Raw genomic sequence first — 14,204 nt, forward strand, 5'->3', positions numbered from 1 at the left:
ATGAATAGCTGTTTCCAAACTACTGCTTGATAAAACTTGAGAAAAGCATGCTGACAACAGCTGAACATCTGTTTGTCAAACTTTAAACTGGAGTCGAAAATGAAGCACAGATTTCTGGCACACTTTGTTTTTATATGGGGTGAGAAAGATCAAAATCAAATACACTGTTGTCCTTCGGGCCAAAAATTATAAACTCAGATTTGTTTTTATTTAGCTTTAAGTTCTTAAGTTCGTTCAGGCAATCTAAAGAGTAGGCTATATTTATTGTTGTGTGTATTATTTAGATTAGAAATTGAAAGGTAGCCTATATTCCAAATATATTCATTACTTTAGCCATATTCTACATCCACAGCATGAGAACAACAAGCACAAAAAACATATGTTTTGCCCATAGACTAAAGAAAATACTGACTTCAAGACGTTATACTTAATTATGATCACTATTAACCCAGGTTTATAATTTATCGCTCGTGGTTTTTGTTTTTGTGTTATAAATTTCTGCACTGACTTGAATATAAAACACTGGAAATCTGGAAAAAAATATTACCAAACGTTCTCTGAACTTCATTTCCCACAAAGCACTGCGATTGAGAGATGTGGAGGCACACTTTTTAAACACGTTTGGCGCACACTCTTAAAAAATTATATGTATTTTTGAATACGTTTCCGTGTGTGTAGTATTTGTTTAATTAAGTAATAAGTACATTTTGTCCACCAAATATTGTCGGTCAAAGGTCAAGCCGTCAGACTCGCGCCAATTCTGTATTTCCGGGTGAGTCGCGCTGCACTCTCACACAAGCACACAGGTTAGTGCAAGTTTGTTTATGCATCATCTCTCTCGCATTGTGATTAAGCACATAGTGTAGTGTTATTATGTATTTGATAAACCCAATTAATTATTTGATAAGAGTTAATAAACATGTTCTCTACACTTATTTTTGTGCCGTTACTTTGAACTAACGTTATACAGTTTTCTATATCATGAATTTCTATGCCCGTCTCGTAATATTGATCGATTTCAGTGATCAGTGCGAGAGGAACGTGTCATTTCTGTTATACAGTATCTTATATGGGAAAAATATTAATAATACTTGTGTTGGTATTTAAGAAGGTGTTTGTATATACTTAGAAATAACTTGATTATTTATGGTAAAAAAAAAATAGGCTTTAAAGTTAGTTGTTTATTAGCTTGAAGGTTATTTTAATGTTCTTCTTATCGTTCTTTTTTATTGTTTGTATTTTATTTATTCATTATTAGCTGTAATACTTATATTTGTATTATTTATATTCATCTATTTAAATCAAAGCTTAAAATTAATGCCTATTATTCAACAATAAACTTTGATATATTCTTCTGTTTTATTATTTTATCCAGGGAACGATCAGACATGGATCTGGGTGATTTTGAGGCGGATAACTCTGTGAGCTGTCGCTTGTCTTCCTCCATCCCAGACGTGTGTAAGACGGAGGACTGTTGCCTGGGCATCGATGAGGCGGGCAGGGGACCCGTCCTGGGTGAGTGCCGTCGTCATCTTTGGAGAAGGTCTCTTTAAAAAAAAAAAAAAATTGAAATAGTTTACATTTGATGTATTGTATTTCAGGACCCATGGTGTATGGGATATGCTTCTGCCCTGTATCCAGAAAAGAAGACCTGAAGAATCTGAAAGTGGCCGGTTGGTTCGAGTCATTCGCCTGACGTTTACAGAGCAAATCTTGACAATAAGTTTGGATAGCTAGAGTATTTTTGTTGTGTGTTTAGACTCAAAGACGCTGTCGGAGGCAGAGAGAGAAAAGCTGTTTCTGAAGATCGACGAGGCCAAAGGTTTTGTAGGCTGGGCCCTTCAGATCCTCTCGCCCAACACCATCTCCACCAGCATGCTGCAGAGGTACATGCACACATGAAGTAAACGTCCTCCATTGCAATGCACACAGAGGCCGAAATTGTTTGCCTTTTTTCATATTCGTCATTCGCTGGCTCTGAATTGTCAGAACAGCTCTCAACCGCTCGCTACGATTGCGAAAAATGCAGAAAATTGATCCTAATTCGAATTTCTTTTTTATGACGGACGAAAGTTTCGGAGGCAGTGTCTAAATGTGATTGACACAACATGAGGTCGTATGTATTTTTTAATGTGTGAAAATTTCGGACTCTGACATTAAAGGCCCACTGATGTGCCGCAGCTTTGAATGATGCTCCTCCTCCTTCTCAAATAGCCAATAGCGTTCAGTCTACCTCAGACTGCAAGTTGTTGATACGTTGGATTCAATAGTAGAGGTGTGAATAAATTCTGGCCATTTCAATCTAAACCAACGTACAGTTGGAAAACGTAATAAAACTCGAGTGTTTGAGCGATCATCTCTTGGTCAGGGGTTTTTTATAGCATAGGGGGCGGAGCTTTAGATTCTAGATTGGACAGAAGATGTAATGAGAAGCTGAAGTGATTTCATAAAAATCTGTGATCCATTTTAGCGGAAGTGAATGACAATTTTGTCATTGTTTTGGAACACACCAGCTTATTCATAACCTTAAAGGTATAGTTCACTTTGAAATTAATTTTTGGTATGTTTTAGCTTACCTCAAGGGCATCCGAGATGTAGGTGTCTTTGTTTCCGCAGTAGTTTCAATTTTGATATTTTTAGGTCAAACCGTTCTTGTCTGTCAGTCATATAATGGAGGTCTATGGTCACCACCTCACCACACTCGTAAAGGTAAGTACACATTGATGGCCTAAGACACGAAACGAGCGGTTTGTGTGAGAAAACTAACAGTATTTATATCGTTTTTACCTCTTGTAACCACAGCCACAAAGCGCTCTTGGACATGGCTGTGATTATAAGATATACGATATAAATACTGTTGTTTTCTCACACAAACCGCTCGTTTCGTGTCTTAGGCCATCAATGTGTACTTACATTTACGGCCTTTAAAGCAGGTAATTCTAGTCAGAAGAATAATTTTAACCTGTCGTCCTTTTGTTTTCAGAGCGAAATACAATCTGAATGCTCTGTCACATGATGCCGCTATTGGCCTGGTGCAGTACGCGCTGGACTGCGGGGTGCAGCTCAAAGAGGTACTTGGAGCAAACCAACGCCTGTGTGACAGACAGCAGAAATGGTGATGATGCCATCCCGACATGTCTTTCATCCCTCTCAGGTGTTTGTGGATACGGTGGGTCCTGCAGAGAAGTATCAGGACAAGCTGTCGCAGCGCTTCCCCGGGGTGGAGGTCACGGTGCGCCCCAAAGCCGACTCGCTCTTCCCCATCGTCAGTGCCGCCAGCATCTGTGCCAAGGTGATCGCAAACCCTCAACAGGTTTGCTAATAATGAAAGATTTACACACCTGGTTGCATCTTTTGTACAGTATTTGTTTACTTTTTATAGGTGGCCAGAGACCATGCGGTCAAGTCCTGGAAGTTTGCAGAAGATTTAGGCGAAGTGGATGCAGATTATGGCTCTGGGTATCCTAATGGTCAGTAGATATCGTCTGATTCCTTCCATTTGCAGATAAAATTAATGTTTCAATTAGTGGTAGACCGATAACTGTTGAGCCCATCATCTATTAATCAGGCGATGTTTAGAAAAATGACTTTTCTGCTTTTTTGAAAGAAGTCTCTTCTCATCGGGGCTGCATTTATATGATCAAAAATACAGTATACAAAAATACAGTATTTCACAATATTACTGTTCTATTACTGTTCAAGTAATATTGTGAAATATTATTGCATTTTAAAATAACTGTTTTCTATATGAATGTATTGTCAAATGTAATTTATTTCTGTGATCAAAGCTGAATTTTTAGCCTCATTACTTTCAGAAATATTTCTAATATGATGATTTGATGCTCAAGAAACATTTCTGATTATCATTAATGTTGAAAACAGTTGTGCTGCTTCATATTTTTTTCAGGATTCTTTAATGAATAGAAAGTTCAAAAGAACCGCATTTATTTGAAACCGATATCTTTAGTATCTTTGTAAATTTCACATTTTATTTACAGTGAATGCATTGCATCCTGTTGAAATCATAATTAAAAAAAATATTGATTTCTTACTTTTTTTAACTAACCCTAAACTTTTGAAAGGTAGTGCATACTTGGCTCAATATAAATGTATGTGTTAAGATCCTAAAACTAAGAGCTGGTTGCTGAAGTATCTGGACCCAGTGTTTGGTTATCCTCAGTTCGTGAGGTTCAGCTGGAGCACAGCGCAGACGCTCCTGGACAGTAAAGCTGTTGCTGTTCACTGGTGAGTCTGACAGCAGGGGGCGCTGTCTTTTCAGTTTCAGCCCAGCCGCACTAATGTTATTTACAAAATTGAGCATCATACAAAAAAATATTTCTCTTTGCATATGTTATGTACTTTGAGTGCAACATTAAATGTGTTTGTGTGTAGGGATGATGATGAGGAAGATGGAGAAAAGGCAGCTGCGCGTCAAAATAACACCTCCATGCTGTCCTATTTCAGCCGCAGCAAACCGTCCGAGCTCACACACACACGAGACACACACCGCTTCTTCACTGAGCGCAAACTACAGAGCATCGACACCCTCTGAACACACAGCGAGAGCAGCAGTCAACGTGTCAAAATAGGCCTACACATCTCAAAATGTATTATAATGTCATGTGTGTGTTTATGGTGTTTATTGGTCTTTTACTGGATGTAAAATAAATGTGAATCTTTTTGAATGTGTCTCAGCTTGCCTTTTTAGGTGGTGGTACAAAATTCCATGAATATTCAGAGTCTTATATTAGTGATTATTTATTAATAAAAAATTAATTCAGCAACCACTCAAAACATTTGTCTTGAAGTATCGGTTAGGGTAGCCGTTAGCCAAACATAAATGGTTGTTAAACGTTTTAAACTTGGGAGTCTAAGCTATGAGACTACGGCCTCGTTTCACAGACAGGGTTTAGATTAAGCCAGGATTGGGCCTTAGTTTAAACTTTAAAGGAGTAGTTCACTTTTAAAAAAAAACTTTTGCTGATAATTTACTCACCCCCATGTCATCCAAGATGTCCATGTCATTCTTTCTTCAGTCGAAAAGAAATTAAGGTTTTTGACGAAAACATTCCAGGATTTTTCTCCATATAATGGACTTCAATGGGAACCAAACGGTTCAAGGTCCATAAGACAGTTTCAGTGCAGCTTCAAAGGGCTTTAAACGACACCAGACGATGAATAAGGGTCTTATCTAGCGAAACGATCGCTCATTTAAGAAATAAATAAAAATGTTTTAAGTTTTATAAGCACAAATGCTCGCCTTGCTCTGTTCGAACTCGTTCATCAAAATGAACAAATCTTTTTCCAGTCATGACTCGAAGGGTCCTAGATAAGACCCTATTCATCGTCTGGTGTCGTTTAAAGCCTGCACTGAAACTCTCATTTGGACCCCATTGAAGTCCATTATATGGAGAAAAATCCTTAAAACCTTAATTTCTTTTCGACTGAAGAAAGAAAGACATGGACATCTTGGATGACATGGGGTTGAGTGAATTATCAGCAAAAAATTTTTTTTAAAAGCGAACTACTCCTTTAATTAGGAAATTTAAGTAGCTTTCATAGATAAAACAAGACTGGTGTGCATCTTGAGACAAAACAATGGCGCACATGCATTTTAGTCTTGGACTAGAGTAATTTAAGCCTTGTCTATGAAACCGTGGGCATTTTATTTATTTATTTTTTTTGAAAAGATGCAACTTTTTTAGAAATGCTAAATTTTATGTTTGGGTTTACCGCGGATGTTGTATCACTCCGCGACAAAAGGAGGCGCAACAACCCGGAACTGTTTCACAACAATAAAGGAGGACAAGAAGAAGCGTAGCGGCAGTTTCCGTCTGAATTCAGCAGTGTGGTAAGTTTGAGGCGATTCATTCAGCTTTATTGTTATATTAGTGTTAAATAAATCACGTTTTTATAATTAATCAAATAAGCACTGTTATAAACACGCTAAATACAAGGTAATACGTGTGTTTTGTTTTTGTGGACGTTAACGGTTGCTCTCCTTTAGTGCTAATTGAATTCAACCTCTTTCTGTGTGTTGCAGTGAAATTATAAATCATGGACATACGACCGAATCACACGATCTACATCAACAATGTTAACGATAAGATCAAGAAAGAAGGTAAAATGATAAATCTCGTGGTTTGAGGGGGACAGTTTGACATGTTTGCTGTGATCCTCCTAATCTGCAGTTCTGTGAAACTTGTGTTTTCTCCAGAGCTGAAGAGATCGTTGTACGCCTTATTCTCGCAGTTTGGCCAGATTATGGACATTGTTGCTCTGAAGACTGCGAAGATGAGGGGTCAGGCGTTTGTGATCTTTAAAGAGCTTTCTGCAGCCACCAATGCTCTCAGACAACTGCAGGGATTCCCTTTCTACAACAAACCCATGGTCAGTGACACACGCCTCATTTCAGTACTCTGATGGTTGCGTATCAATCTAACATTTCAGAAAATAAAGAGGGAATTGGTCCATTGAATTCACCATAACCTCCTTAGCTTTTATGTTGTAATTAAATCTTCATCGCTCAAGGAGAAGTTCATCTACAAAGTAAAAACTGCAACAATTTCCTCACATAGGCCCTGTGTACACCTGGTATTGTGATCCGATCGACCAAACGCATCTTAAGTAGACGAGGGAGACATTCCTGTTTACTCCTGATGTTTTAATCCGTCTCTTTTGTCCACGTTTTATGTGTCAATTCACATTTGTCAACCTTTGCATGTACTTGTAGCGAATCCAGTATGCAAAAACTGACTCGGACCTGGTCTCTAAGATGAGAGGCACGTATGGAGATAAAGAAAAGAAGAAAGAGAAGAAAAAGAAAGCCCTGGAACAGGCGGCCAATCTCAACAAGAAACCAACGGTGAGTTGAAATGCATCATGTACTCAGAAAGACACTGGCTTCATTAGTGTGAAAAGTAGGGCTGGCTATTGACACAAATTTCACAATTCGTTTCGATTCACAAGCTTGCAATTCGATTTCGATTCAATATTGATTTTTGGACATCAGTTGCCATAAATGGCTAATTTTCTCAAGGAAATTAAATCTCTTAACTAATGCTGTAAACTATAGGAGTCTAGTTGTAGCCTACTAGGCTTCATTAGCCTGATATGAAGGTAATAATTAACTGTTTTGTAGCTATACAAACACTTAAATTACACTTATTTCTTTTTATAATAAGAAGATTATATGAAATCTAAACATTTAAATGGTGGCTGTCATAAAAACTTGTTTTATTCAAATATGCATAAAAACTTATTTATTCAAATATGCATTAAATATTGAAAAACATTAAGATTATAATGCATATGCAATATGGTGTATATATTTAGCAAAATGATCCTCTCTAGAGTTATTTTTTCTAGCTGACTAAGGAGTTTAAGTGTGTTTTCTGAGGTAAATATGACGATACATGACATTGTTTAGCTGTTTAACTGACGTCTTTCCACGGTTCAAACGCTGATTGAGCGAATCAATGTGACATGATACGGATTTCGATAAGTTGTACTCTCTTGTTTTAACACGCTTTCAGATGCTCATTCATGTTTATTTCGCGCTGTAACTGGTATTATTAACCCGTAAGAGAGATCAGCGCTGCTGCTTCTCTTGAGCTGCGCCAGAGCGATCTCACGCCACAGCGCCAAAATGCTATTAATGTTTTTTAATTTCTAAAGAAAATGGACGTAATTTGAAAATTGAGACTTTGTTTCATATCAATAGTAACAAAGGACAAAGATTATTGCGTTTTTTGTTTTGTTTAGTTTTTTTATACGCGCAGCCGCGATACAATGTTCCATTCATTCAAATGAAACAGGATGACTAATCGATTCTTGACATTTAAGAATTGATATCGGTTCGTAAAGATGAGAATCGATTAATATCGAGAAATCGATATTTATTACCCAGCCCTAGTGAAAAGCATTAGAAAAACTAGATCAACTGAGCAAATTTTGCCTCTGCATTTTTCCCGCAGGGATCCGTAAACAACCAACCTCCTCCACCGGCCACAGTCCAGGTATGGCACACAGTTACACACTTATTTTGTGATTGTTTTTTTTAATAAAACATGGTGTAATGTACCTAAAAATCCGAAAAATGATTTTGTGTTGTTTTAGGTCCCTGACAACCCACCGAATTATATTCTGTTCCTGAATAATCTCCCAGAAGAAACCAACGAGATGATGCTCTCCATGTTATTCAACCAGTACGTTCCTTTCAAATCTAGTATAGAGTAGAGGGAAAACAAAGTGGTATTGAAAATATATAAGAAATTTTAATATGAAATTTTTAGTGTGTGAAAACAGCTGATATCACAAATGTATTGTCAAGCTGAAAATAGCTCTTCCGGTGAGATTTTCTGATTGTTTACTCATCGGCTCCATGTTTTTAGGTTTCCTGGGTTTAAAGAAGTGCGTCTGGTCCCTGGAAAGCATGACATTGCGTTTGTGGAGTTCGAGAGCGAGACTCAAGCCGGAGTCGCGAAAGACGCGCTACAGGGATTCAGAATCACAGCGACGTGTGCCATGAAGATCACTTACTCTAAAAAGTGACCCGGCTCACGCTCGTTTCACGGGAAATGCAGATTGTACTGGACTGTGTCTGAGGCTTTATCAGTGGATCCTCGGTTCGGATTTGTGTTTGTTTTTTTTCTAATCTTTTGAAGACTTTTGTTCAGTGATTGTTTCAAAAAAATGTGTTTGTGGAAATTATTTGGTCACTGAGGAACGTTATGATATTCCAGGACAGAATTTTATTTTGTATTTTAGACTAATAAAATTAGCCTGTAAAATAAATCTTGACTTGCCCTCCCAAATTATTAATGACATTTTTGTTTTCTGCTTGATCTTAAAGGCACAGTTCACTAAAAAAAAAAAAAAAAAGGTGTTATTTAGTGTGTACTAACTAGCATATAACAACCCATTTTCAGACGTGCTGTTCCTTTAAACTATATGGTATATTTAACTATAATTTTTATAATTTGGACTCAAGATGACCGGTGCATCGATAACATCAGCACTTATAATACAACATTGATGTAAAAATGACATGCACTGTTCTGCGTTTATCAACTCTTCAACCTGAATGTTTTTTGTAGTTTCAAGATCTGTTTTGTTATTTTAATTACAATAGACGTGCATTTTATTGTAAGGAAACTATCACCAAGCAGCAGTGTTCACACTAGAATAATCTAGTCGTGTGTATATTTATAATATGACCACAGAGGTCACTGACATTTCCAAACATGCTGCTTTTCAAATGTCATGATGAGAAGTTTGCATAATAATTGATAGAAAAAATTCAAATTAGTCCTAACACATAAGGAGCCGTCCCTGAAGCACAATTTCATAAAACGGCACAAAAACTGCATTAAAGCTCTTTTAAAAGTGGGTTGAATGGAAAGAAAATATATTTCCCTAGAGATTTTTTTTTCTTCCAACAGATAAATTTAATTCGGAAGCTCAAACCGTAAGCTGAACTTTTGCTCTCCATCAGGAATATTAACTCATGGTTTCAACAGCCAATGAAAGCAAAGACAACAGCCAATGAAAGCAAAGACAAATATGAAACCGACTAAATCTGAAGTATAGAAATATTGAGGCCAAGCAGTAAAAACCGAGCTTAATGAAGTGCTTGCACTAAACAGCTCACTCATAAATAATACGCCATTACACCTCTAGTGCTGGACACGTGGCAGTCATAAATGACCTTTTTTATTAATTCAATGAAGTGAATTTACAATATTTTAGTTTGATAAGTGGATTTTATGGAACTAAATTATATTCGTAGTTATTATCGATTTTTCACTTTTTGAGCATAGACCTAAAAAGGAAATGTCGTAAATCTTAAATATTTTGGAGCATATACTTAATGGGATAGTTCAGCCAAAAATGAAAACTGTCCGTAATTATTATTCTCCCTCATGTTGTTTCAACCCCGTAAGAATTTCGATCTTCGAAACACAAATTATGATATTTTTGATTAAATCTGAGAGCTGGATCACTCCTCCATAGGCTTCTAAAAGGATCGAAACGGCAGAGAAAAGTTTAAAGGGGTCAAAAACTGCCTTTTTAAATTGTATTATATTGTTGTCTGAGGTCAGCTTATGACATTCGCTTGGTTTTTACATTCAAAAACATCAAAATTAATAAGTAATAGGCTATTTTCTTTCTACCCTAGTTTTGAGCCTAGCTGAAAAAAGCTGAATCCATAATTGAATTCAATGTCATAGCAACCACCCAGAATACCCTCAAAACAGCCTAGCAACCACTTGAAACACCACTGAACAGCCAATAACCAGACCAGTCTTTCAATATACCACCTAAACCATAGGACACCATTGCAAACCTTTCACAACCACCCAGTGAATGCTATAACAGACTAATAGACTAGTAACAGCTGCCCAGAACACCCATAAAACTGCATAGCAACAAAAAAATAAGAATACCCTAGCAACCAACCAGAACAAACATATAGCAATGCCACTTCAACAACCACCCAGGGCACCCTAAAACCGCACAAGTAACAGACTATAATGGCCTAGCAACCAACCAGAACGGCCTAGCAACATAATAGCAATGTCATAGCAACCACCCAGAACACCGTGACAAACTAAGAACAACCTAGTAACAAACTGTAATGGTCTATCAACCACCCAGAACCCCATTGACACTGCCTAGCAACCATCCAGAACACCGTACCAAACTAAAATCAACCTAGTAACAGTCAGTAATGGCATAGCAACAACCCAGAACACCATTAAAACAGCCTACCTTAGTAACCACAAAACACCCTAGTAAAATACTTTAACGGTCTAGCAACCAGCCAGAACACCCTTGAAACTGGCAAGCAACACCCAGAATTACAAATGCCCTAGCAACCAACCAGAACAACCTAGCAACCACATATCAGTGCTATAGTAACCAGCCAGAATACTTTAGCAAAGTAAGAAAATACCATTGTAAAAGACTGTTATGGCCCAGCAACCACCCAGAACCCAATTGAAACTGCCTAGCAACATACAAATGCCCTAGCAACCAACCAGAACACCTTAGCAACATTGAAACGCCCTGTCTATACAAATTAAAGGTTTCAAATGATTTAACATTTTATCAGAAAAGCCAAAGTTGTATTTGTGAAATAGTTCTGAGCAAGTCCTTTTATAATGACAGTGATCTAACTGAGAATCATTTCAGCTATACCGCCATCCTCGTTTACTCTCTAAACGAGCTGATGTCTCGTCATCATGACAGCCTAATCATCTCTGTTCATGCCTCTCTGATCTGGGGTCAGACATCACATCAGGTAGCCGCACACAATCTGTGAAGTAACTCAAGCGTGCTGGACACTCAGACAGCGTGTTCGGGGCGTCTGCTGCTGCTATGAAACGAGTTCACCGGGTCTCTGATGCAATTGTAATGGAGGTACACAGCTTTTCACTAGAGCTGCATGACTCTGGATAAACTGAGAATCACGATTCTGAAGAGACAACAAAATAACGTGATTTACTGGAGGTTCAGACAAAATGTTAATCGTTGCAATCTATTAAAAAATGTGTATTTCATTTGAATTAATTGTTTAAAAAATAATAAACAAACAGTGTGAATGATTCAATGACTCAGTCATAAAGATTTGTTTCATTATTGGACGAATCAGCATTTTCGCAACGAATCTCTTGAACGAACGATTCAATGACCAATACATTTTTAAGAGTCACTTGTCGCCACCTACTGGCGTAACAACGTAATTGATACAATCGTTATTTGAAGTGCACAGTTACTTTCACAGGGTGAGAATTTTCACTTTTAGGTAAATCATTTAGGGAAAAGATGGCATGGGTTTTTTAATTGAAACACAATTTTTAACGATTAATCGTCCACATTAAAGCCTCACTGCTTCTTCACTTCCTGTTCTGAGCTTTATGACAGGAACATTCTTATTCTGTTCTGCTATGTCGCTCATAAATCTCTGCAAGTTCTCTGTTTGATTTACATCTGCTGGTAGCTTCAGTGCTGCTCTTATGGGTCACTTTTACCAGGACACTCTGTGAGTGATTTTCTTCCTCTCATTTCAGGGTCAGAGCTGTAAATTTAGCGGATGTTCAGGAATTATTCTGTCAGGAGTGAATGATTGTGTGTGGAAGACAGCATGATGCTCTTTGATAGAATCTGTGCGCTACATGTGAGTAAATCTTTAACACGATACCCGTTTCACTTTCTTCTGCAGGTCCAGATGCTTGTCCTGCTGGAGCTCCTCTCGTGAATCCCACGAAAATGCGTCTAGGTCATTTCAAGCCTAAATTAAAGGGGGGAAAAAAATAATATTATAAAAAAAAATTAAGAGATCGCTTTTTTCCCTCACAATTGCACATATACATGTCATGTAGCAATTTTCACTTCTTCTTGCAATTGCGAGTTTATCTTTCGCAATTTTGACTTTTCTCGCAATTGCGAGTTTATCTTTCGCAATTTTGACTTTTTTCTCGCAATTTTGACTTCTCTTGAAATTGCGAGTTTATATCTCGCAATTCTAACTGAGAAAAAAGTCCGAATTGCTAGATGTAAATTCGCAATTGTGAGAAAAAAAGTCAGAATTGTGAGATAAAGTCACAATTACCATATTTAATTTTAATTCAGTGGCTAAAGAAGCCTTTATAGTAATATATGCTTAATTTTTATGGAAAAAAAATGACAAAAAGTATTTTTTTTGGTTTTTAAGTGAAATAAACAGAACAATATCAAATGATTAAATGAGAACAGAAAAAAAATGTATTATGATGACCAGACTGAATATCATGTTCCCAATCACACGTTCCAACGAACTGAACGAGACCAAGTCAAGTCATCCTGATTTATTTATGATTAATAAAAAATCTGGAATAGAATTATGGAAAAGAGCACTTAAACTACAACATCTCTATAAATTCGCATTTATTGCCCCTGAAGGGCCTTTAAATAAAAACTCATAAAAAGATATTTACCAAGACTATAAATAATGAATACTGTCAACTCTTTGCAGCTGATCCAGAATGCTGCAGCAATAGTGGCGTTTAATGAGCCGAAGAGTGTGTCACTCCTCTCCTCATAAACTTGCACTGCTTGCCAACTGGATCAAATTCAAAGCACTGGTGTTTGCACCTTTATACCTAAACTCACAACATCAGACCTATGTGCCCTCAAGAAGCTTGAATTCTGCAAGTGAATGGCGCCTTGTGGTGCCATCATCCCAAAGAGGCACCAAATCACTTTCAAGGACCAAGCTCGGATGACCTGCCTATATCTCAACCCGAGCAGCTGAGTCTTGAGCCATTTTCAAGAAATTGCTTTTTTGTCAACACTTTGACCCATTCATTAATGGAGTATAGTGCCTGCTGTGACATCACCATCATGCTGATTCCCTGGACAAAACCCAATAAGAAATACTTGTTTGTTTGTATTTATCAATGCCATTGTTTTGTTTTTATTGGTGTTCAATAAAAAACAATAGGACTTTCCCATAGACTTTTACATTATTGCTAAAAACAAGCTCTGTGATCAATAAAAGTTTATAATAGGCCTATACGTGTTGTCCATCAACAAATGATCACAGATGGAATCAACTTTTATGAAATTTTGAAGCCTAAATCCAGTCGCCAGAAGTAAAAAGCTAAAGGAACAGCGCGGTCCCCCACAATTTCAACGTCACTATCACTAAGCTTCAGACAACTCTTTCAGTTGTCTAAACATTTTTTTCCAGAACATTTTAGTTAGAATAGTTTATAAGAGTACAAAAATTAAGCACGAGGCTGTAAACGTGGACTGAATTTACCTTTTTCTGCGTGATGACGTTTATCTCCTCACAGCCTCTGTTAGCAATGGTTAGCAACCGCCGTTTTCAAGACACAACAGTAAACAGCTTAAAAAAATCACGAGTGGGGTAGTATTGTGTATTTTATGTCGTAAAATACATTTTAAAACAAAACCCAAAACATTTTAGGAAGCTAATGCTAATAATAATCGAAATAAACAAATATTCCGCCAGGCAGTTCACTGCAACGTTTGCCATGAAGCAATTAACTAACTTTGGCGACTGGACCTGCAAGTTGACGCGTTTATTGGCATTTTTAACGATTTCGTACTTCGTCTGGTCAGAATTTACTGTCGACACTTTCTGTTTTATAAGCATTTTATAATTTATAAACATATAAACAGGTTCAGTTTTAGTT

The 14,204-nt window shown here is 37.2% G+C and overlaps 2 protein-coding genes and 1 long non-coding RNA gene across 4 annotated transcripts; 2 read left to right on the plus strand and 1 right to left on the minus strand.

Annotated features, from left to right (window-relative positions):
• The first annotated feature begins 710 nt into the window (after positions 1-710).
• Positions 711-4,685, plus strand: rnaseh2a (ribonuclease H2, subunit A). 2 transcript variants are annotated; one of them, XM_039686456.2, is made up of 9 exons: positions 711-806; positions 1,376-1,515; positions 1,602-1,673; positions 1,760-1,886; positions 2,984-3,071; positions 3,155-3,292; positions 3,383-3,470; positions 4,122-4,245; positions 4,393-4,685. In XM_039686456.2, exons 2-9 carry the CDS (start codon positions 1,389-1,391, stop codon positions 4,550-4,552), a joined length of 924 nt encoding a protein of 307 aa, XP_039542390.2. In that variant the 5' UTR covers positions 711-806; positions 1,376-1,388; the 3' UTR covers positions 4,553-4,685. The 2 variants fall into 2 exon arrangements, with proteins under 2 accessions (XP_039542390.2, XP_039542398.2); XM_039686464.2 differs by having other exon boundaries at positions 744-806; positions 1,387-1,515.
• Positions 1,440-14,034, minus strand: LOC148978482 (uncharacterized). Its single transcript, XR_016168799.1, has 3 exons — positions 13,808-14,034; positions 12,206-12,295; positions 1,440-1,547 (listed from the first exon to the last, which is right to left on the minus strand). It is a non-coding gene; the product is annotated as an uncharacterized LOC148978482 (long non-coding RNA).
• On the plus strand, positions 5,743-8,796 carry snrpb2 (small nuclear ribonucleoprotein polypeptide B2). Its single transcript, XM_039686474.2, has 7 exons — positions 5,743-5,851; positions 6,044-6,121; positions 6,218-6,390; positions 6,734-6,865; positions 7,977-8,018; positions 8,119-8,207; positions 8,394-8,796. The coding sequence occupies exons 2-7, from the start codon at positions 6,058-6,060 to the stop codon at positions 8,551-8,553; spliced, it is 660 nt and encodes a 219-aa protein (XP_039542408.1). The 5' UTR covers positions 5,743-5,851; positions 6,044-6,057; the 3' UTR covers positions 8,554-8,796.
• Positions 14,035-14,204: the final 170 nt, after the last annotated feature.

The sequence above is a fragment of the Pimephales promelas genome, chromosome 6 (genome assembly GCF_988280905.1).
Source record: "Pimephales promelas chromosome 6, fPimPro1.hap1.1, whole genome shotgun sequence".
In the NCBI taxonomy this organism is placed as follows: domain Eukaryota; kingdom Metazoa; phylum Chordata; class Actinopteri; order Cypriniformes; family Leuciscidae; genus Pimephales; species Pimephales promelas.